This window comes from Apis mellifera, linkage group LG1 (assembly GCF_003254395.2).
Source record: "Apis mellifera strain DH4 linkage group LG1, Amel_HAv3.1, whole genome shotgun sequence".
NCBI classification, from domain to species: Eukaryota; Metazoa; Arthropoda; class Insecta; order Hymenoptera; family Apidae; genus Apis; species Apis mellifera.
Genome location: NC_037638.1, coordinates 14,805,141 through 14,830,492, shown reverse-complemented (window position 1 = coordinate 14,830,492; position 25,352 = coordinate 14,805,141). Strand labels below are relative to the sequence as shown.

Sequence of the window (25,352 nt, the reverse complement as noted above, 5' to 3'; positions counted from 1 at the left end):
ATATAGGGAATTTTTATTTAATAGAGTGCGCTATTTTATAATTAATGGAATAATTGCTTAATCTATGTAAATAAAGAATAAAAATCAACATAAAATAATTGTTATAAATATTTAACATTCATTATATTTCAATTTAAAATTTTTAAAACATTATATAAGATATTTGTAATATTAGTGAACATTTCACAATGTTTCTTGTTCTAGATATTGAATTCATACGTCGTAGTTTTACATTACGGGATAACCAACATGGCAGTATTCAAAAACTACTCTTTATTCTTATGAAGGATAATGATAATATATATAATGAATAAATATTTTATCAATATTTTATAAAATGATTATGTTTGAATAGTAAAAAAATATATAATATGTTAATTATAAAATAACATATACTTCAATAAGCAATAAACCGGAAGAGATCTATAACGTAATTGATCAGCCATCATCAATTCTTCATTGACCAAGTTTGAATCTTGTAACGGTCGCATAGGTAAGTACAAACACTTTTTTAATATAATATACCGCATTGTCGTGTATAGCATTCTAATTATGAATTCGTTTGTATTACACATACCATGCAAATATAACCGTGTGTAGGTAGATGGATCCAGTTTACCTTTACTACATCTACTCTAACCTTCTGTGTGTTTATATTTATGATCTCTGATTGTGTTAATTAAATTGTATCCTTTCTTATATCGGCTACGCTGATGACAGGCTTGTTCAGTTGGTATTCACAACATCAGATAATTAATACAAACCAATAATGGAGGATACAAATGACTTGTTATTATGTGCTTCAGAATTCATAAAAGGTAACAAATTTTTAAAAAGAATATAATGTATCGTGTATATATATATATATATATATATATATATATAAGAATATAAAGTATCATAATATTTAATGTATTTATATATCATTTATATTTTTTTATGCCATAGATCGATTATATTTTGTCACATTGAAGACAATGACAAAACCAAAGAGTACTCCAAACACTCATTATTTCAGTATTGATGATGAATTGGTTTATGAAAATTTCTATGATGATTTTGGTCCATTAAATCTTGCTATGTTATATCATTATTGCCAAAAAGTTAATAAAAAACTTAAAGCAGTAACATTAAGAAAGAAAAAAATTGTACATTATACGATAATGGATCCAGCAAAGAGAGTTAATGCTGCTTTTCTTATAGGAAGTTATGCTGTAGGATATTTTTATATTAATTGCATTCATATTGACAAATATATAAGAAAAATAAAATTTATTCGATATATATTTTCTAGATATTATATTGTAAACATACTGCAGAAGAAGCATATAATTGTTTAACCAATAATCCTGATAGTCCATCTTTTATAATGTTTCGAGATGCTTCTGTTGGTACACCATGGTTTGAAATATCTTTGATTGAATGTCTCAGTGCTATATATAAGTGTCACAAACTTGGATTTTTTAATTTTCAAGATTTTTGTGTTAAAGAATATGAATATTTTGAAAGAGTGGAAAATGGAGATTTAAATTGGATTATTCCTGGTAAATTTATAGCATTTTGTGGTCCTTATGCTAAATTCAAAATAGAGAATGGTAAGTTTTAATTTTAATTTAGATTAAATTATGATAAATATTTCTATTTATATTTTTTGAACTCATTATCTTTATTTTTTACTTATTATAGGATATCCACTTCATGCACCTGAATCATATTTTACATATTTCCATTACAATAATGTAACTACAATTATACGTCTTAATAAAAAAATTTATGATGCTTCAATCTTTACGGATGCTGGATTTGACCATAAAGATTTGTTTTTTCTTGATGGTTCAACTCCAACAGATTCAATTATGCGACAATTTCTTAAAATAGCAGAAAATGCAAGTGGCGCTGTTGCTGTACACTGTAGAGCTGGACTTGGTAGAACAGGTTCATTGATAGGATGTTATATTATGAAACATTATCATTTAACAGCTCATGAAACAATTGCATGGATACGAATATGTAGACCAGGCTCAGTAATTGGACATCAACAGGAATGGTTAGAAAAGTATGTATCAATATATCAATGTCTTTTCAATTCATAATTTAAAAATAATTTAATTTTTGATATTAAAAAAGATTATAAATTTTATATTTTAGAAAAGAAGCATATCTTCATTCTTTATTAAAAGAGCCATTACAAGCTCAGAATGGAAAACCAGTTCATGAATATGGAATATATTCTATAATTGGTAGACCAAAAACATCATTTTTATCCAGTCTAAAAACCGCTCACGTGATGCAAGATAATGTTTCAGGAATAATGCATTGTGTAGATGGAATTACACTAGATGATACTGCAAGTACTAGTACTACCTTAACTCAAGGTGATAAATTGAATCAAATAAAAGCTAAAAGAAAACGTTTACCAACGAATCATACTTCTTTAAATACAACTTCTAGACCATCAACAGTAGTAAAGTAAGTATCATAATATAATTTTATTAATTATTTTAATAATATGAATATTTAATTATTAACAAAATAATTAATAAATAAATATTACTTTTTTTTAGTCCTTATTTAAGATCATTATTACAAACAAGAACTCAAAAGAGTACAGTTAATACATTAAGTGGAAATAAAGAAAAGGATTCAACAAAAAGACTCCTTCCTAGATCTACTACTACAACTACAATCTCTAAAAGGTTAAGAACTAAATTTTATTTAATTCATTTCATAAATTTCTGAAATTTTATTATTATTTAAAATAATTTTTTTTATTTTAAATTTTGTTAGTTTTATATTATAATTAATGAAGGTTGTAAAAGTAAATGTAAACTCACAGTATACTAAAAATTATAGAAATAATTGGCTAGTGAATAGTACATGTGAACCTTCACATCGTGTAAAGTCTACTAAACCAACAACACGACTTCATAATATCAACAACAATACATCTTCTAATACACGTGTTACATCAATGTCTGTATCAAAACCAGTGACAAGGGCCAGTATAAAAACTTCCTGCCTCACAGAGACTCAAACTACAAATGCATCTGCAAACAATTTGATTACACAACCGCAGCGAGGCATGAATATGATTCTCAGGTCTGCAGATCGAGTAAATCGCTATCATTCTCTAAGACAGTAAGTCTCTTTGTAACTGTTACTTTCAAAATGTTTATTAAGTAACAGTTATATAGTTCTTTTTATGAACAATTTTTAGCTTAAAATTTTTAAATAAGTTTTTTTTAATTTTAAATTTTTTTCATATATTTAAAAATAAATATAAATATAAATATATTTTTTTATTGAAAATATATTTTATTGAAATAATTATTACATAAGTCAGTTTTGTAATTTTATTTTTTTGATGCAATTTCTCAATTTTTAAATACATCATATATATTATAAATTATGAAATATTTTTATTTTAATAATTAATTGTATATAATATATATAAAAAAATCTAAAAAAATTATATTTATAAATCTTATATTTATCATTAACAACAACTTTGCATGTAGCTTTTTATTAATATTAAATGTTGCATGTATTCACAAAAAATCTTTATTCAAAACATAATCTTTAAGATATTATTAAATTTAAAAAAAACAAGAATGATAATGTTATATATTTATTAATTTTTGTATATAAGATTGATTAGTAAAATTTTAAATTGTATAAAAGTTCAAATTTAAAATAATTTTTTGTTAAATACAATTATCATTTTTTCTATGAAATTAAATAAATTACACTTGAAATTTAAATATTAGATAACATTAAAATGGCTAACAAATTGCTTCGATTTTCTATGACTTACAGTGCGCGAACGACCAAAAGTTATAAAACTGCATTTATCAGATGACTAACCGATATTCTCAATGGCATTGGGGAAGACAATCTGATAACTCAAGCATCTAGACAACGCAGAAGATCTCATCGTTTAAATTCAATCATTCAGTAAAAACATTTCACTAATCATCCATTTTCAACTTAAATAATTGTTGTTGTGATCGAAAAAGATCAAATAGTCTTATCATTGTCATATATCTTTTTCAAGTTAGTTATTTTATGTTTACATTTCTAAAGTTGGATTGTAAGTTTCTTATAATCATGAATGTATTCTACATGATTTTTAAAAATTCTTCCATATTTTACGATACGTTGAACGTTCGTAAAAGCAACAAAAATATAATTTTATTAATCTTAATTTACTACATTATTTTTCTGCTGGTCAGAAAAATAATATGAATATTATTATTATAATTATGAATAATTATGAATTAATTTTTAAGTTTAAAAATTTTCACATTTTTTCTTGCTATTTTTAGTAAAAAAATGTATTAAAATTTATTCGAGCTTAAATTTTATTAAAATATCATTGATTCATATAAAGATTTTTTATTTATGAAATTACTTATACATATATTATCAATCTTGTACACAAAGATTTTCGTAAAATGATCAATATTTTCTTTTGTTTATTTTTTGTTTCTTTTTATAATATTTAAAATCATTATTAATTATAAAATTTAATTTTAATGTTTATTGATATGCAATACTTTATATGAATCATAATTTCTATTATTTTCAATGAGAAAGATAATAAAATGAATAGAAACTTAAAATCCTAATATGTATTTTCATTTATATCTATGTGATTAATATAATTTATTTATCTTCCTGTAAAAGATAAAGTTTAAATATAATTTTTGAATATGTATCTATTGAATTATAAAATCTATAGAATCTATAAAATATATCTACTGAATTATAAATATTAAATAGATTTTTAAATTAAGTTTATTTTTTGTGATGATATGGATTTTGTAATTAGAATTAGTAGATTGTAGAAACTTGTTATTATGCTAATTATATATATTCTTAATGAGAAATTGCAATCATAATGTATCAAAGATAAATTTATATATAATACTTACATACGTGCTCTTTAACATAAAATTATTATAATCAGTATAATTACACTAATATTATGTAGTAATTTTAATTATATCTTCAAATTATTTTATTTAATATAAATATATAGAAATAAGTAATTTGCTTTTATTTTTTTGTATTGTCATTAATATAAAACATATCAACAAATGTGATTTAAGAAATAGCTCAAAAATAATAAAAGATCTTTTAAAATATAAAAATTTTCTTATTTCACTATAGAAAAAAGCATAGATATTATAAATAATTGAAATTGAAGATACAAATTTTATTGTAAAAATAATTTGAACTAACAATTTTAATATTATATTAGTTATAAATATAATTAAATATATATATATATATATAGTTTATAAATATAATTAAAAATTACTCTAATAAAAATTTTAATATTTTTTTAAATAATCTGAAGATATAATTATGTGTATTAATATTTGTTTCATAGTTTTATATTATGTAAATAACGTATGTAAGTTAATATGTAGAAATGCTGTTAAATACAATTATAAATCTAAGATGATAAAAATACTGTTGCTATTATAAATGTTGATACATTTTCACGCCTTGTTTTTTTAATAAAAAGCACTGCTTTTAGATGTTTTTAATTGTAATAGCATTTATAAAACAAAATATTTAACCTAAACAATATTTTATGGTGATTTTTATACTTCTTAGTAGTTTACTTTTTGTTTAAACTGTTTTACTAATAATGATATACATTTTGCTAATAATTTTACTTTATATTTAAAAATTACATTTGATAAGATAATATTTTAAAAATTTTCATAATATTAAATGCTAAAACAATTTTATTATAATATATATTTTTAAGTTTTTAAATATATAAAAAAAACTTTGTAAAGTTTATTTTTATGATGACGATAAAATAATAATTAAAATACTTTCATATGAGAGAATGAAAGATTAATCTATGATTGGACACGATTATGCATAATATGATTTACTTAAAATTATTATTTTATTCTATTTATATATGTATTTAAATTAGTAAATATATGTGATTAATAACATGTAACATGATGAAAATATGAAAAATTTATTAATAATGCTATACATTTATTTCAGAAAAATATATACATAACTTGTATATTTATAATGTATTTGTATATACATACAAAAATTAATAAATATTTTGTTAAATTAATGTATTTCTTAAAAGAATAGTATTGATACATAATAATAAAGATATTTTAATAATGTAAAATAAGATGTTGTATCTTATTAAAATTTAAAATGAAAAAAAATAAATTTTTTTTAATTAAAAAAATTAACTATTAATTAAAATATAAATATCATTATTTAAAAAAAAAATGATTTAATTATGAATCAAAATTACCAGATTATGATTAAAAACTTATATTATCATTTAAATAATTTATGATTAAAAATTGAATATCATATTTAATATTTTTCTATGAAATTTAATTTCATTGATTATTAAAATTGATTATAAAATTACAATAATAAGTTAAAAAGCAATATATACTCTTATAATACTATATTAGAGAAATTTTATTTTAATAAAAATCAATATATTTTTGATGAAATTTTGATTAATTATTATTTAGATATGTTTAATATGATATAATATGTTTTATAAATGTTATATTAGATATTTTTATTATGTAAAGAAAATGGAAAAAAAAAAATGAATATGTATGTATGGACATATATATTTTCAATTTTTGCCTTAAATATACAATTAAATCATAAACAAATTTTTTTATATATTTTATGGAGAGAAATATAACCAAGTCTAAAATATTTTATTTAATCTAATCTTTCTAATTTGATTTACAATATACGCACATTATATTGTAATATTATAAATATGATTTTCTTTATTGTATAATACTGTACTAATATAAATTATAATTATAATAATATAAATTAAAGTGCAACATTATTATTATTATACTGGAAAAATATTTTTATTCATAATAATTATAATTATATTAAAGTTTCATATACATCATCTTTTGATAATATGTCGGTGTTTAATGTATTATTTTAGTAAGTATATAAGCTTTTTAGAATTATTATATATTAAATATTTAATGTGCTTTATGTAAACTTATATGTAAACACTATATTTATACTATATTGTATACTTAATAAAAACTACATATTTTACTTATTTTAAGATTTTTAGAATTATATTTAATCCATATATTCAAATTTTGTTTTTATTTTTATTTTGTACAAGAATATATTAAATGTATTTTTGCTCAATTTATAATTCATGGTAAATATTGTAAATTATGTAAAGATTAAGACAGTAAAATTTACGTTAATTATTGATATAGCATAAATATTACGTATATAGTATATTATATTATCTATGTTTGCAATATTAAAAAATAAGTATCTTATTTATATATTTAATACTATCTGATTAAAAAATATATGCAATATGTAGCAAATACTACCCAATGACTAGCAAATCCAAGTTGAGACCATTTTTCAATAGTATGAATATAACTATATCCTGTTTCTTGCAATTCAGATGTATCAAACATAAGACCTAAATAAGCTAAATGAAAAATTGATAACCCAGAAAACATAATATTTATTAAAAAAACCCACCATGAATTATGAATATTATATGTGTGTGTACATTTATTTTTAGTACACTGTTTTGATGCAATACATGCATCAAAAATATTAGCAAGCATAAATCTAAGTTGAAATTCTACATATGTATAAAATCCAAGACTAAGCAAAACTGCTGCTAATTGAAAATTTAGTCCATGTAAAAGAGCACTCGTTAAGTACGTTATTGTTACAGCTCCAAATTTTCCTAAATATTTTATGCTGGGACGGAATATATCTGAAAATTTATATAAAAAAATATATAATTATTGTTATAATGTTAAAGTTTATATAAAAATATGTTTAAAAATTATTAATAAATAAACTTTTATAACTTTTAATATATATAAAAAATTTGAATATTAATACATACATGTTTTTAACCAAAAATGCATTGGTATATTCCAACAAATCACAACATGTACAAGTGAACGTGGAAATTCTATTTTTAATGGTTTCACTATAGTACTTAATGCAAATGGAAATCCTCCTAATAATAATAAAGTCGATGCAATATATGAAATAAAATAATGAGACATTCTAAAAGCTAATGCATCTCTATAAGCTAATAACCATCTGAAAAAAAATTAATAATAATTATATCAAATAATAATTGCAAAAGATGAAATATAGTATAGTAATATTTATTAACTTCCAAGAAGTTTCCATAATCATCCATTGTGCCCAACAATTTGATACAGTCAAAAAGAGAAAAGACACAAATGCATATTGAATGGTATACAATATCCACCATTTATCCTAAAATTAATATATGTTGTTAATATTAATTTTCTTTATTGAAATTTATAATATATATAATAATATATATATATATATATATATATAATTATATATACTTGATTAGTTATGTAACGTATTGATATATAATCCTTAAATGATATCCATGGTCCAAAAAGACATGTAACACTACAAAACATATATCCCATGTAGGCATAAATATTAGGTGAATTATTTGTATCAATTTTCTCTATTGCTATACTAATTGTTTTCATTGCCATAGTCATTACCACACTTCGTATTTTATGCCATATTATAGGTGGCATAGTAAATTCACTGAAAATTAAAAGTTATTCAGAAAATTTGTATCTATATTTTTAGATTTAAAGAAAAATCATTAATATTTATATAATTTACCAATATGTTATAATAAAAAGTGATGGTAAAAATATACCCATATATCTGCAATATTTTTTAGGTATATATAAAGTAATATATGAAATTATACAAAGTATTAATAATGTATACAAACATTCTATTACATAAAAATAAATATTACATATACCGATCAACATTGACAATACATGAAAAGTTTTATGTGATATATGCTCTGTAATATTAAATTAAACATCATTTGTTTAATTTTATACCATTTTATTATATTTATAGATATATTTATAAAAATTTCTTACGGGAATATGCACATAATCTAAATATTATGGTAGAGATAAATAGTGGTAATATATATGATATTGTATCATAAATAGTAGGTCGAAGACAATATTGATATAATTCAAATAATGTTTCTCTTTCCATATTTTCATACTCATAGTCATATTCCACATCTTGTAAATATTCATGTCCTATGAAATCAGCTTCATCGTCGTAAAAAATTGGAACTTCTACATCGTCCATTACAGTAGAAATTAAATTGCCGGTGTTTCACTGTCATAGTATCAATTGAATGTAACATGGACTGTGTCGATATGTTAATTTTAACAAAATTATAATTTTTTTGACAATAATATATAAAAATAAAAAAATTTTAAGTTAAACATTAAGAATTTAAGAATTTCAATTTATATATTAATAGAATTTTATATATCTAATATTAATAATAACCTCAAATTATGATTAGCATAATTTTTTACTTCATAATTATCATAATTATTTAAAAAATAATTAATTATATATAAAAAATTTTAAATAAAAAATTAATTAAAAATTAATTAAACTATTAAATATAAAATCTTCAAATATATAAATTTATACAGTAATTAAAATTTTTTTTTTATTTATCGATATAGATATGTAAATGAAAAAATTTTACAATATGATTTTCACAATCTGTATTTACATTTTATGTATTGATGTATACATTTAAAATAACAATTATTAAATATTGAAAAGCATAATTGTAAAAATAAAATACATTGAAATGTTATATAAAGATTAATTATATACAACAAGATAGATAAACTTATTTCTTTTAAATTTACAGTTTTTGTACATTGTCTTATAATTTTTTTTTTTAAAGAAGTTATATTTGTATTTTTTTGATAAGTTATTATTTTGTAGTAGATATAGTTTCAGGTAATAATCCTAAAGTTTGTAAACAAATTTGTGCAGCTTCTGCTTTAGCCTGTTTTTTATTAGGGCTTGCAACACTTGGTTTATATTCAATTCCATTTACTTTAACCTAAAATATAGTAAGTAAATAATATTGACAAATATATAAACAATTATAGAATTACATACTTTAAACAAGAAATTTTTTCTATGATCTGGTCCACATTCAAAACATAATTCATAAACTGGTGCACCAAGTTTTCGTTTTGAACAATATTCACCTAATAATGATACTGGATGTTTTCCTGCAAATTTAAATCAACAACATAATTTTAATTTATTTTGTAGTTTAATACCAAATTATTATAATATATATTTTATTATTATATTATTATATATTATATATATTATTATATTATAATATAATATATATTATAATATATATTTTATATACCTTCTAAAGTTTTGATTGCTGGTACTAGAGGTTTTATTGTTTTTCCTACTTTTTGTCCAATATCTTGTTCTGAAACAAGGCCTCGTTTGTCCAATTTTACTTCAAGCTGCAAGGGCTCAAGAGTACCTTCTTTATTTTTTCCCAAACCCTCCCCTGGTCGCCAACCCATCTTCTGCAGTAAAGCCATACCCATCCCACCCGAAACAGGTTGTGCTGATACTAATTGATCCTAAATAGTTTGTTAGATTAAGACATAATGAATTTTATAATAGTAAAAAAAATTAAAAATTGAGAATGACAGAAACATGATTAAAATTAATAAAATAAATTAATTACTCTATATCCAATTATCATATTTAGCATATTAATCTGACTGTATAAAGTTCTAATATTTTTGAAATGAAAATACTTACCAAAAAATCATAAATTCGACATCACGCCGCTGAAGTTGTTTCTTCTCTGACGTAGTTATGTGCCTGTAACAAACCCTCAGGTGGATGCAGACTAATGCTAAATATCCCAGCTTTATAAAAAAAAGATACAGTAACTCCAGATGACATCCTGTGATAGGAAGCTGATGATAATTAGCAATAATCTCACAAGAGCCCATTATATAAATGAATTTTGTGTAATAAATGTTTCTATTTTTAGTCTAAATAAATTATTTCTAAAATTATTTTTTTTTTGTAATTTAATAAATGCAAAATATAATTATTAATTATCATTTATCTATGCAACACAAAAATGTATAAAATAATGGTGCTCTTGTGTCCATGTAGGCACAGAATCTATTTCTATATAAGAAATAGTCTGTGCCTACATTACAGTTCTTATCAGATCTGCCATATATCAAAATATAGCATTGATCTTCATAGAGACTGTACCTGAAAACTTGTTACAGGCAATATCAATATCACGTAATGAATTTTTTTTTTTTTTTTTTTTTTTTTTTAAAGAAAAAAAAGAAAAATAAATGAAATTATATTATATATATAACATATATGTGTTAATATATGTATCAATGTCTCACGCTTAATAATTTTATTAATTCTAAACATAAATAAGTAATAAACGTATATTTAGATTAACTATTCCTATAATAATATATAATAGTTGCTTAAAACAAATTTTCATGATCAAATAAATATAGAAAATAAATAATAAAATAAATTATGATGTAAATAATACTGTTACCTTACGAGCCCAAGCTTGATAACCTGAAGTAAGCTCGGCAGGTGAAAGTACTTTAGCTCCAGTACTCCCAGTAAATTGACCTGGCATTTGTTTACTTTCAGCCCACGTTTTCATCTATTATATAATATATAATATATTTATAATTTATATAATATATAAACTATGAATATATATTAATATTAATTATAATATTAATAATTATATTAAATATAAATTGTTTTAATCAAATATAAAATACCTCATTTTGTGCTCGATACATTTCATTTTGAGCACATATATCATTTGGATTTTCTCTTAATTTTCTCATTGCTGCTAATCTTTGAGATACTATTGAACCAATATCTATTGCCTATAATAAATATATAAATGTAAATATAAAATAATTCAATAATATTTTTTTTCTATACCTCTGTTGCTATTGGTTGAGAAAAAACTATTGATTGCACTGGAACTGTAGAAGTAGTTGAAGGTATTATAGGAAAAGATTCGATTGATTCAGAAGTTGATATGAACTGTTTTTTTGTTTCTGATTTCTTTGGAGTAACTGGTATCCATTCATTTTCTGTAGACAAATAAAATTTTTAATAATAACACTAATTAAATAAATACTTCATCTATAATAAAAAATAATAAAATAATAAAAATAATACCACTTTTTCTATGATGCTGACCACTCGATACAGGAAATTGTAAACGTAATTGGTTTGATGATTCTACTGTTTTTTCTTGGAATGTCTTAGTAGGTAATTGTTTTGCATCCTGTTTTTTATAAATAAACTATTATATATATAAATTAACTATAATATATATAATATATAATATATATAATAAACTATAATATATATATATATATATATATATATTATATTAATTTCTTTAGTAGCTAATTTAACAGCCATATTATAGAAATGTATAAAAAATTCTTATATATAATTTTATTCAATCTATATGTTAAAGTAATAATATAATATAATGCACTTTCAGAAATAATCAGAATATTCAAAAAACCTACTTTAATATTCATAATAATAGAATTAGGTCGTCCTTTAAGTAAAAAGGGATGATGAAAACCTTTCTCAGATTCACTTCCATCTTCCTCTGAAGAAATACTTGAAAGTTCTCCTAAAGCTTCGGATTTTGATAATGATTTACAAAAATCTGAAATAAAAAAACATATTGCTTATTAATAAATAATTAATATTTTATAGCAATTGAATATTTTATAGTAATTAAATTAAATTTGTACCTGTGAGTTCATCTACTGTTTTTCCTCCAGCTTGTATTGCAGCAATAGCTTTATCTTGTTGTACTAATGGTAATGTTCCTTGTTTAATCATGTTTATTGCATTTCTTCTCGCTATTTCCAATAATTTTTTTTTATCAATTTCTATTCGTTCCCTTATAAAATATAAAATTTATTATAAATTATAATATCTTATAATATATATATATATATATATATATATATATATATATATTGTTATAAAAAAATACTAACTTTCGTTCTCTACTTCTACTACGCCCACGTATATACTTATCCTTGCTTCTATCATCACTGCGGCTTCTATATCTTCGTCGTTCCTTACATTTCGAAGATTCTCGTCGATCGCTACTTCGACTTTTATTATATCTGTCTTTACTTTTATCTCTTCGTTTATCTTTTTCTCTGCTTCTACTTCTACGTAAATTCATATATGTATGAGATTCAGATCTTTTTCTTTCTTGTGAATGACAATTATGATTATATTTGCTATTTTTGCTTGTTGTAACTTTATTATTATAATTATATGTTTTTTCTTTGTATTCATTATCCATATATAATTTTGATTTTTCTATTCCTTCTCTTTTATCCACATCTTCTAATCTTTTTTTTTCTTTTTCTCTCAAAATTAATCTTAAATCATTTTTTGCTGTTACTTCACCTTTTAAAGGACTTAATATTCTATTTTCTATATTCTCCAAAGTTGGACTTAAAGTCAATGATCTAAGAGAGATACATCGAATTGGACTAGGACTTAATGTCGGAGTTTTATTATCTGTACTACTGTCAGATAATTCACCATCTTCCATTCTTGCTGCTTTTTCTTTTTCTTTAATTTCTATTTCTCTAACTGTATCATTATAAACTATACTATTTTTAAGATCTTTTATTAATATTTTTCCTTGATATCCTTGCTTTGGTTTTTCTGTATAAAAAAAATAATTTAAGCCAAAAATATATTTCAAATTTTTTAAAGAAACAATACAAACCAAGAACTTTAGATATTAATTGTTCTTCAGACTCATCCTGCATTTTCTTAGAAATGGGTGGTAATTGGGGACTATCAGGTTCCTTTTCAAATATATTTTCTAATTCTGAATTTTTTTTAATCATTAATTTTTCAAAATTTTCTGATTCATTCATGTTTTGTTGTTCTGATCCATTATTTTTATTATAATTTTTCTTTTTCATATTGTTACATGTACTAAGTTTTGAAATTTTATTTTTGGGTTCATCTGAATCTGATGACTTACTTGAATCATCTTCATGTTTCCGTTTTGTCTTCTTTTTATGCTTTTTTTTCTTTTTAATATCTATCAATTATAAAAACAAATAACTTTTAATTATAAGTAACATATATACTTACCTATTTTTTCTAGTTATTAATAAAAATTTTAATATACTTTCAAGATCACTGTTACTCTCAGATGAATTTCGTTTTGATCTTTTTTTATGTTTTTTATCCTTATGTTTATGTTTCTTTTTAGCTTTTTTTTTTTTAATTTGAGACTTAAGAGACTTTTCTACTTTAACGCTTGCATTTGGGACTTGTTGGTCAGTATTTTCTAAAGATATTATTTCTTCTTCAGCATCAAATGTGCTAAACAATTCTGTTAATATTTCATTTGAAGATTTTTCTGGTAATCCAGGTTCCGGTTTAATTTTTATTCTATCAACACCAACAGTTGTAATTAAATTTGCAATATCAAATAGGTCTCCCATTGCTAATAATTCATCATAATAAATTACAAAGAACACAAATATTAGAAATTGTATAAATATAAAATATAATCATCTATTATATCTCTATCGTGTCGTACTATTGTATTGAACCAGTTGCCATTTTAATTTCCGATAACAGCGACATCTAACTAAAATTATTTTAAAAACATTTAATTAATTACGCATATTCTTAATAAAAAAGTATATTATATCAAAATTTAAATTATTGTTTTATTATATTTTTTAAATTTTTTATTAATGTTAAAATTTTATATAATATATTATATATTAATATATTATATATTTTGATTTGAAGAATTAAAAATTTTATATATGCTTATTTATATATGTACATGTATATTATATATAGATAGAAATATCAAACAAATAATAATAGATAAAAAATATTAAGTGTAAAATATGCATTTTTAAATTTTATATAAATTTAAAAATATCTAAATAAAAATAAGATAACTAAATTTAAAAGAATTTTGCATTACAAATTTTGGTAATAATTGAACTATTTTTAAAGGTTATTTAAAAGCAATAAAGATAATGTATTGTTTATTAATATTATCATTACAAACATTATATATATATATTTCTAATATATACGTATATTAATAAATTTTAAATTTTCGACATATTATAAAAACATTTAAAGTTTTGATAATTTATACAAATAATGCAAACATACATACAACTATGTGTTAAAGAAACAACAAAAAAAAATTAAGCAAAATTTATATATATGTATATATATCATTGTAATAAATAGAAAACTAATAATAAAGATATGAGAATTATTTTAAAATACAATTTTACATAAAATTTAATAATTTTATATGATTAATGATTTTCGTGAAATAAACAAGCAAACTATTAATTTAATATTTGAATGCACATGAAATAAAAATTTATTTGAATAAATAATAATAATAATTAAAAATTTTGGAAATATTAATAAATCTGTTTGTACTTGTTATTCATAATTATATTTTAAATAACAAAATCATTTTTTACATGAGCTAATTTTTGTTGCATTTTTTACATAAATTATTTTATTTAACGCATAAAATGGAAATTTTAATGGAAATAAATGCAACAATTATAGATAAAAATCCATTGAATATAAGTAATATATTTTTGATGATTTATTATTTTGCATTTTATTTTTAATTATTTTTAATAAATTGATGTATTAAAAAAAAAATTTAAAAATATTCAAATCAATATTATAAACGTTCATTGCAAAGAGACAAAAATATATGTTCTATTTTATTTTATTCTATTAACATTAAAATTTTCAAATATTTTTTTATAATCGTTTAAAATATAAATTAAATAATTTTTAGTTATAAAATTATGATTTATGATAAATAAATCATACATTAAAAAATTAGAAAATTAAATTTTTAATATATAATTTATTATATAATATAATGAAATAACGATGATAATTTAAACTAATAAAATAGATGATGGAAAAATATAAAGTATTTTTGATATATTTGATCAATTACTTTTGATCTTGATTAATTAGAACTTTTACAAAGATTTCAATTATTTAATCAAATATTTAATTTTAATTTTAAACAATTTATGCATTTAAAAAATTAGATATTTTAATTATTTAATAATTTGAATTCTTTTAATTCAAAATTCTTTTAATTTAAAATTAGAATTAAATATTTAAATTGAAATTTTTGTACAAATTCTTGAGTAATCAATTAAAAGTAATATATTTATATTTAATTACCCAATGAATCAAATCAGTAATGAATTCATATTTTCAATTTGAAATAGAATTATTTTTCTATATATTAATTTATTTCTTATGTTATATCATTATTCATTTTCGATATAAATATAACTATCGTAATTATAATTGTAAACAATGTAATAAATAAAAATACAAAATCTTAAACAATAATTTTTTATTTTGATATAAGATTTTTTATAAATATCGATAGTTGTCTGATACTTGCCAATAATATTTGAATGCAATCTATTAAAGCCACATATTCATCATATGTTTTATATTTTATTTACCAATACTGAATCGATTCGTTGGACGGATTATAAGTCTTTAATATTAAAATATTGATTTGTCAAAAATAATTAAATGTAAAATGCAAAAAATCATCATAAATATTAGTTACATATGCAATAAATTTTTGTCTATAATTATTAGAATACTATTGATATATATGGAATACTATGAGAAAAAAGCTCGTACAGTCATTGTAACAGGTTCTCTGCATACTGCACAGGATATCATACCAGGAGCACATTTTACACACGCAACCATATGTCCACATGGTAAAAATACTACTCCTAATTCTCCATTATAACAAATTTTACACATTCTTGCATCATCTGTAGGTTTACTATTTTGTATTTTTGTATTTGATAAATTTTCTGCACTTTCTTTTACAGATTCTGTATTGCTTGCAATATTTTTTACACCACTATCTTGAGAACTTGATCCTGGATTGCTATCTGTGCCTTCTTTCCTTTCTGTTTCTATATTTGCAGGTTGTATTTTTGTAATATAACTAGGTAAATTCATTTGTATTGTTTCCTGAAATAAGTATAATGTTACATAAGTAATTAAATAAATAATAATTGAATTATTAATTGTATATGTAATATAAAATATATAATATAATATTTATATTTTTACTTCTTTTGAAGGTGGAGATACATGTTGGCCTGTTATTTTATTCACATAATCTTGTCCTTTAACTGTTAATAAATAATAGCACTTAGAAAACCACTTTGCATGTTGTTCCCAAGGATTATCTTCTGGTTCCCAATCTTTTAAACCACATCCACAATGATAACATATAGTTTGATCACCTTTTCCCGTATAATAAAAACCTGCATCTGCTAATTGTTCTTTTGTTTGTGGCATAGATTTTGGCCATGTTGAAAATGTGTTTAATCTAGCATCATAACTAGCATATTCAGGATGTAAAGGCCCCTTAGGCCTTGTCAAACCTAAACGACTAAGTTTAGCAGTGCTTGGTAATTGTAATTCAGTTGAAAAATTATGATTATCAGGACCAGATGTAAGTCGATATTCTAAACCGTAAGGACCACATACATCTCTACTTCTTGGTCGTGGTGGGATAATAGTGTTAGGATCTACCCCAATTGGTACATTACCACAATTTATTTTACGAATAAATCTACATCTTGCTGACCATCTCTGATGATCAACCATTGGAATGTCACCTTCTACCCATTGACATATCTCAACTTGACATTCAAAGCATCTAACTTTATCACCTTCACCTGTGTAATAAAATCCAGCAGCTGCAAGTTTTTCAGGTTCTATATATGATACAGGCCAATTTTCAAAACTTTGAAGTCTTGCTGCTTCAAAGTGATAATCAATATTATCTACTTCATCATTCAATATATGAGGTGTTATAAGAAGTGGTGATGTTAAATGTGCATTTGTTGAAGTTTTGAGGTTTGAATCATTTCCAAAATCTCTGTGCTTGATAATACCAGTCATCTTATTTTTATTGCCAAATCTATTATATCCAAATCTATTAAAGAAAAATAAAATAATTATTAAATGGTGAAATATGAACAATTGTTATATTATTAATATCATGTTTATAATTATATTGAAATTTTATTGAAATTTTAATAATTTTTTTTTTCATTAATATCTTTCATAATTATAATTTTATTTTATTTTATAAATAAAATTTGTCTTTCTTTTTATTAATAAAATTAAATTTATTTTTAATTATATATAGCTGTTTATATGAAACATATGGAATGTGCATGTATGAAGAATGTCATATTGAATATACAATTATTAAACATTTATAGAACATTTTTTATATGTCATATTATTTACATTGGAAAAAATAAAGGAGAAGAGGAAAATTTTAAACTTATTAAATGATTACAATGCTTTTACAATTTATAAATGATAATGTATCATGTATGAACTTTTCACAGTACATAACGTTGAAATGATGCAGTCTATATATGCCATATAACTTCGAACTTCCGAGAATTCTCCCTCTTCCTCTATGTATCTGTGTATCTATAGTGTTGTGTGTGTGCGCGCGCACATGCATGTGGGCGCATGTCGCCTGCCTTCCTTCTCCTTTCTTCTTTCAGTTTATAAAGACTCATACTATTCTCTGCCCTGTGCAATGTTGCCACTTTTATGGTATTTTAACTTCTCTTATTGCATTACACTATACGTTCATGAGAATGAAGTGTATCGACAAGGGCGTAACAACTTATATTTTTTATTTTTTAATAATTTTATCTTAAAATTGAATAAATTCATAATAAAATTACAAATATCTAATTTATAATATAAAAAAAAAAATATATATATTATTGTATAGTATAATAAATATATAATGAAATTTAATATGTATCTTATTAAAATTTAAGTTAAGAATCTTCATATATAAATTGTTAAGATTTTAATTAGATAAAATAAATAGAATATTTTGATATTAAAATATAAAATAATATAAATATTAAATGTTTTGATTTAGAAAAACTTATTTTTATAGATTACTCATCAATTTGTTAAATTAAATAGTAAAAATTTATAATGATTTTGTTTCTTTTTTTCGGAATGTACTTAATAATCTTATTTATATAAAATTTAATAATTTATTTTAATAGTTATATTAGATAAATTTTAAATTTAAATTTTTAAAATGTATAAAATATGTTTATACAATAAAAGATGATAGAATTAATTATGTTATCAACTTATTCAATTATGAGACAAATTTTTTTTAGATTTTTATTATAAAAATCTATAAAATTGAAGTTAAAATTATTAATTAAGATTAATAATAATAAATTAAAATTGAAGATACTTAAAATAAAAAAATATCTTGTTAAAAAAGAACAAAATATAGTATTTTTATTTATTTAATCATAGAATGGAATCTTTAGTCTGAACTTTCACATCTGTTTCATTTTGTGACATTTGGCAACAGCGTAATCAAGAGTAGAAAAGGGAGAATACAACGGAAGTTGGTATGTAAGAAAGATAGATTCAACAAACATAACTCATCATTTCTTTGAAGCAGGAATGTAAATGCTTTACGAATTACATTTATTATACAAAGTATTACTTTTTATATAAATTATTTAATTTCGTATTTGAAAAAATGAATCACAAAAAGTATAATTTTATATAAATTTAATCAACTTATATAAATGATCAATAATTATGATTCGTGAAATTCAATCTGTTATTCTAAATATTTTACTTTTAAATTAATAATATTTAATTTAATTTTTAAATTTTTTTTAAAAATTATTACATTCCGATGATTAGCAAAAATAGAAATATATTATAAATATAACATACCTATTAAAATAACTGTAAAGTAAGACACGCACTTTGTTTTCACACACACACACACACAACTTTTGTACCAATCTTTAACGTTGACCTCCGACGTTGTTACTGAAGCGTATGCAAGCGAGGGAGGTTATTCGAGAATACGACACAAGTAAGCCTCACTGCATCTAGTGCGCCATCTAGTGATCAAAAGGAACTATTTATAAACTAGTTATTATGATGAATATTTGAATCTCAATTTTGCAAATCGAAATTATTTAATTTTGAATTACATTAAAAATTTTAATATTTAAAATTTTAAAAAAAAATATTATTAGAAAATAATTTTGTATCATTATTAGAAACATAGTACAATCTTATTTTATTTGATTAGATACTATTTAGATATTACTTAAATCACGTGAAAAATGAATCATTCTGTTCTTTCATTAATAATTAATAAATCTAATTACTAAAATAATCTTTAATAATTAAGATAATAAGTTAAAAAACAATATGCAATTTATATGATTAAAATCATGATATATAATTGCAATTATAATGAAATAAATCATTTCATATATTTATTAAAAAAATTATTAGAAATATTAATCAATTTCATATTTTTAAATTTTATTATTATTGTCAATATTATTAATAAGAATAACATTATATTTTTGCAATATTTTGTTACTATTATTATTATTTTATTATTATCAAATATATTACATTAATTTTATAAATGAAAAATCTAAAAATGAAATTAATTTTTAATTTTATTATAAAAAATTAGTATATACGAAAGAAATATGAATTATTTTGTTTATCAGTATTATTTTAATCATTATTTTTATATCATCATATTAATTAACATTATAATATATTATTATATATTATAATATTACGTATATTTTAGAAATGAAATTAAAAAATAGAATACATATTTTTTTTTTTTTATAAAAGTGATGATTTTCTCAAATATTTAAATGTTGCAATTCATATTTTTATGTTTATTGATTTAAATACTTTTTTTGTAAGAAAAAATTATAAAAAGACAAAGAAATTAAAGAAATATTTTTTGTCAAATATTTTAATAATTGCAATAATAATAATATGTAACAATAGCCATTGTGTTTAAGCTTTTTTCTTATTTTTTTTTTTGATGCAATGATATAATCAAAGCATAATAATAATAAAGACCATAATCTATATAGATATTTTTAATTATATATCGTGCGTAAATTTTTCAAAATTTTTTTTCAAAAAATATAAAATAAAATATTTTTATATTATTCTATTTGTTATTTAATTTAAATTATATTATATATATTTAAACTATAATTTATATGAAATATATATTTTTTTAATATATCATGTATAAAATTATTATATGAATTAGTATGTAAATCTAATATAATTTCGAAAATTTATCATTTTAGTTTTTTTGTAAGAAATATATAATTATAACATTCGATAGTACATTCGGTATGTCTGTGTATAATTTAATTTTATTTACATAAAATATAACTTAATAAATATAATCATTCTTGAAATAATTTTTCCTATTGTTTGCAATATCATTTAATATTTTAATAATGAATCAATGAAAGATAAAAGTACATACACAAAAAATATAATTAATTATGAAAAAAATGTTAATATATTATTATATTATATAATTTTAAAATATTATATACATATTATATAATTTATATAAATTCATGTATTAATATTTTCTCTCAATAATTTTTTATATTTAATAAAAATCAAATAATTTTAAAATTACAATATTATATATTAAAATTATTATAATGCAATATATATATTTAATTTGTGCTTACCTTTAGAAAATGTACATTTAATTCACCACTTACTTCAACAACTGTTAATCTATAATTAATTTATAATTACACATAATTAATTTATATGACAATTATTACAATTGTTGATTTATTGATACTAATAAATAATTATATCTTATCTTATTTTATCTTATCAATATGCTAGGTTTATTAGTTTAAGATATTGTATTGTATGACTATTGTACATATTGCATATTGTATATTATATACTGCTATATATAATTTATATATAATCTATATATAATTTAAAAAATTATATTTAGTATAAAATAACTCGTAAAATTAAATTGAATAATTATTATATAAGTAATAAATGTATATAAATATAAAGTTATAAAATTTTATTTATCTAAATATTTATATTATACATAATATTATATTTTTTTAATTTTAATTTTTAATTAGTTAATATGATATACTTATTAGTAATGTATATTTAATTCATAGAATTTTGCTTAATAGATTTATATCATCATTTCTTGATTCTTTCATGGAATAATGTTTTCATGGAAATAATGTTCACATTATCTTTTTCTTTTATTTCATTCTATTTATTGTGAATATCATTTTTAACTCAAGTGATAAATGCCAATTCTTAGAAAATCTATCTTTACAAATAACTGATAATATATACTGATAATATATAAATTAAATTAAAAAATCTACCAAAAAAATCACACAATCACTGTAATTATTAAAAATAGCAACATAATATTCTATTTAATAAAAATTATTATGTTTCAATTATTCAATAATATATTTGATATATAGTTTTAATTTAATAGAATTAAATCATTTTTTTTTCTTTTCTTCTCTTTTTTTTTACAATATAATTAATAAAATAAATATAATTTTTACGTTTTAAATTATTAAATTTATATAAATAAATTTAACAATATATTTATTATTTGCTATATAATTTATGATAGAAATGTACGAACAATAGCTTTAATTTCTTGTCTACACATTAAACAATATGTAAGAGATGGTGCACAATAAACACAAGTTGCTAAATGTCCACAAGGTAAAAATACAATAGCTATTTCTCGATCCATACAAATTTTACATAAACGAGCTTCTTTTAATTTTCTATTTTCTTCTTCTAAAGATGCTGAAACAATGGATAATATATTTTTTTTATTAATTATATCTTTAATTAATATCTAAATATATCTTAATTAAAATATAATTTATTTTAAAATTTATTTAAATTTATTATTATTATATTTAATTATATTTACTAAATTATATTTAGTAAATTTTATTTTATGTATAAATTAATTTTATAATTATAATCTTTCTGCTAAATATATTTTAATATACATAAAATTATTATAATTAAAATTATTACTTACTAATTTCCTTGAAGTTAACATTTGTCTTTTTGTTGGCTGTATGATTAAATATCATAGAAATCTCATTTTCAGTTGAATGTTCTTTATATTCATTTTTTTTCATATTATTATATTTTTCTATATTGTTTGTTTGTTCCCTTAACACATGATTTAAGATAGTTAATTTTAAAAACAAGAGATTCAATTTTATTTACTAAATGATTTATTACTAACTTTGTTGATTTTTCCATAATTTGTTCACAAAGAACATCTTCTATAAGTTGATCAGGATGTGTGTATGGTATTCCTACTTCCTCTATTCGTTTTTTCAAAGCTCTTTTTACTCTATCTATATGTAATCCAATTTCTAAAGCTACCTAATAATGAAAATATTATATATAATAATAATAAATATATTTTAAAAATTATCAAATACAAAATATATAATACATTACTGTTACTAATGGACTCTCTAATAATTTTTTTAATGTTGCTTCTGTAATTTCTAATGAAGATGAAGAATGTGACATTTCAATTTTATCTATATTTTGATCTTCTGTTTTATCTTCAAAAATCTATATAAATATAAAATCTAATTTAAAATTTTTAGAAAATATAATATAAGTGCAAATTGTGTAATATTTACTTACTGACTGATCTAAAGGTGGTCTATTATTAATGCATTGTTTGATAAATTCTTGTCCCCTTACAAGATTTACAAATTCACATTTAGGAAACCATTTTGCATGTTCAATCCATGCATCATCTGTTGTTTCCCAATTTCGTAAGCCACCATCACAATGAAAACATCTAACATGATCACTATATCCTATTATATTTTAACATTATTAGTTTAATCTATATAAAATTACTAAATCCTCATTTTATTTGTATCATATTATATTTTATATTATACCATCATAATAAAATCCTGCACTAGCTAATATTTCAGGAGTTTGTTTAATATTTTCTGGCCACCCATTAAAAGTATGTAATCTTCCTTCATATGTTGCACAATCTTGTTTTTTAGGAGTTGTATGTGTTTGTATTCCTAAGTCCGAGAGATTTGATGTTGGACCAGATATTAATTTTACATTACTTAAATATAAATTATCTAATAAAAGAAATGTTAAAGTAAGAATTAATTAAAAAAAAAAATCTTTGGAAAAAAAATTTTTTTATATATAAATACCATCTTTATCTTGATAAACATAAAAATTACAATCAGGAAAATATTTTCTATGTTTTTTATTTGGATCATCACCAAGCTCCCATTTTTTTAAAATACCTCCACAATATATACATTGTACCTATAAATAATATAAATTATATAAAAATAAAAATATAATATTATATATAATATATAATATTTAAAATATTCTCAATTCTATGTAAACATATTTACGTGCAAATACGCACGCATAATATATATTATGCATAATACAATATTATTTATTTTTTTAAATTCATTATTACTTCATCATCACGTTGAAGATAATAAAATCCAGCTTTGGCAAGGTTTTCAGGTAATATAACAGAAGAAAGTGGCCAATTAGTAAAAGATTGTAACCTATGTGACATGATTCTATATTTCTTTTGAGATTCTTTGTATTGATAAGAATTTGTAGATTGATATTCAATTATATTATTCTGTGATATTTCTGTTGATGATGATGGCAATTCATTATTGTTAATTGGTATTAAAGGAATGTTACAAGTACTAGAAGGATTTTGAACAAAAGAACAATTAGGTTCAGCTAATCGATGACGAACTATAGCTTGATCACCATAATTCCAATCAGAAATTTTTACTCCACATAAAAAGCATTGTACTTCTAAACCATGTCCACTATAATAAAATCCAGCTTTTGCTATTCGAACAGCATCAACTGCAGCATTTGCTGGCCAATCAGTGAAAGTTTGTAATCTATTTTTTTCAATATTCATTTTCGAAATTCATTTATATTTATATATCAATTTTATTAATAAGTCAAAAAAATTAATTAAAGTTTAATATATTTGATATAGAATAAATGATCATTATATTTTATATTAGGAGCTTCATTATTTTAGAAATATAGAAATATACTGGTTTAATATAATAATCATTTAAGTATATATCACATCACAAAGTGTAGACTAACTGACAAAGTATAGAAATATACTATATTTTATCTTCTATATATTTAAAAACTTCCTTTTCTACGCGTGCGCAAAAGTTAAGATTTTTTATGAGAGTGTCTTTTACAGATTTTTATTTAATATATTTTTATAATATTAAATTTAAATTAAATTAAAATGATATATT

At 20.6% G+C, this 25,352-nt stretch overlaps 5 protein-coding genes across 12 annotated transcripts; 1 reads left to right on the top strand and 4 right to left on the bottom strand.

Moving 5' to 3' along the window:
• Window positions 1-122: 122 nt before the first annotated feature.
• Window positions 123-4,211, top strand: LOC411995 (dual specificity protein phosphatase CDC14AB). 3 transcript variants are annotated; one of them, XM_006570716.3, is made up of 9 exons: window positions 134-493; window positions 721-818; window positions 949-1,214; window positions 1,295-1,595; window positions 1,687-2,056; window positions 2,149-2,469; window positions 2,565-2,696; window positions 2,854-3,138; window positions 3,817-4,207. In XM_006570716.3, exons 2-9 carry the CDS (start codon window positions 770-772, stop codon window positions 3,857-3,859), a joined length of 1,767 nt encoding a protein of 588 aa, XP_006570779.1. In that variant the 5' UTR covers window positions 134-493; window positions 721-769; the 3' UTR covers window positions 3,860-4,207. The 3 variants fall into 3 exon arrangements, with proteins under 3 accessions (XP_016770474.1, XP_006570779.1, XP_006570778.1); XM_006570715.3 differs by having other exon boundaries at window positions 601-818; XM_016914985.2 differs by lacking the exon at window positions 2,854-3,138 and having other exon boundaries at window positions 123-493; window positions 601-818; window positions 3,817-4,211.
• A 2,811-nt stretch (window positions 4,212-7,022) lies between these two features.
• Window positions 7,023-9,216, bottom strand: LOC726113 (protein-serine O-palmitoleoyltransferase porcupine). The gene is made up of 6 exons (XM_001121879.5): window positions 8,994-9,216; window positions 8,719-8,911; window positions 8,421-8,637; window positions 8,216-8,322; window positions 7,937-8,139; window positions 7,023-7,801 (listed from the first exon to the last, which is right to left on the bottom strand). Exons 1-6 carry the CDS (start codon window positions 9,214-9,216, stop codon window positions 7,359-7,361), a joined length of 1,386 nt encoding a protein of 461 aa, XP_001121879.1. The 3' UTR covers window positions 7,023-7,358.
• Window positions 9,217-9,823: 607 nt separating this feature from the next.
• On the bottom strand, window positions 9,824-14,642 carry LOC412918 (protein SON-like). 4 transcript variants are annotated; one of them, XM_026442874.1, is made up of 12 exons: window positions 14,183-14,641; window positions 13,769-14,092; window positions 13,017-13,704; window positions 12,765-12,916; window positions 12,531-12,676; window positions 12,169-12,277; window positions 11,926-12,080; window positions 11,757-11,867; window positions 11,519-11,632; window positions 10,325-10,553; window positions 10,060-10,175; window positions 9,824-10,000 (listed from the first exon to the last, which is right to left on the bottom strand). In XM_026442874.1, exons 1-12 carry the CDS (start codon window positions 14,499-14,501, stop codon window positions 9,869-9,871), a joined length of 2,595 nt encoding a protein of 864 aa, XP_026298659.1. In that variant the 5' UTR covers window positions 14,502-14,641; the 3' UTR covers window positions 9,824-9,868. The 4 variants fall into 4 exon arrangements, with proteins under 4 accessions (XP_026298659.1, XP_026298660.1, XP_026298666.1 ...); XM_026442875.1 differs by lacking the exons at window positions 9,824-10,000; window positions 10,060-10,175 and adding an exon at window positions 10,738-10,847 and having other exon boundaries at window positions 10,364-10,553; window positions 14,183-14,642; XM_026442881.1 differs by lacking the exons at window positions 9,824-10,000; window positions 10,060-10,175 and adding an exon at window positions 10,738-10,800 and having other exon boundaries at window positions 10,364-10,553; window positions 14,183-14,642.
• Window positions 14,643-16,447: 1,805 nt separating this feature from the next.
• On the bottom strand, window positions 16,448-21,784 carry LOC726172 (death-associated inhibitor of apoptosis 2). Of its 3 annotated transcripts, none has more exons than XM_016915939.2 (4): window positions 21,690-21,784; window positions 19,876-20,048; window positions 17,188-18,046; window positions 16,448-17,085 (listed from the first exon to the last, which is right to left on the bottom strand). In XM_016915939.2, the coding sequence occupies exons 3-4, from the start codon at window positions 18,025-18,027 to the stop codon at window positions 16,720-16,722; spliced, it is 1,206 nt and encodes a 401-aa protein (XP_016771428.1). In that variant the 5' UTR covers window positions 18,028-18,046; window positions 19,876-20,048; window positions 21,690-21,784; the 3' UTR covers window positions 16,448-16,719. The 3 variants fall into 3 exon arrangements, with proteins under 3 accessions (XP_016771428.1, XP_006570777.1, XP_016771429.1); XM_006570714.3 differs by having other exon boundaries at window positions 17,188-18,061; window positions 21,690-21,783; XM_016915940.2 differs by lacking the exon at window positions 19,876-20,048 and having other exon boundaries at window positions 17,188-18,061; window positions 21,690-21,752.
• Window positions 21,785-22,239: 455 nt separating this feature from the next.
• Window positions 22,240-24,999, bottom strand: LOC413374 (putative inhibitor of apoptosis). The gene is made up of 8 exons (XM_396819.7): window positions 24,521-24,999; window positions 24,237-24,354; window positions 23,961-24,158; window positions 23,695-23,873; window positions 23,500-23,619; window positions 23,279-23,421; window positions 23,066-23,202; window positions 22,240-22,821 (listed from the first exon to the last, which is right to left on the bottom strand). The coding sequence occupies exons 1-8, from the start codon at window positions 24,989-24,991 to the stop codon at window positions 22,631-22,633; spliced, it is 1,557 nt and encodes a 518-aa protein (XP_396819.2). The 5' UTR covers window positions 24,992-24,999; the 3' UTR covers window positions 22,240-22,630.
• Window positions 25,000-25,352: the final 353 nt, after the last annotated feature.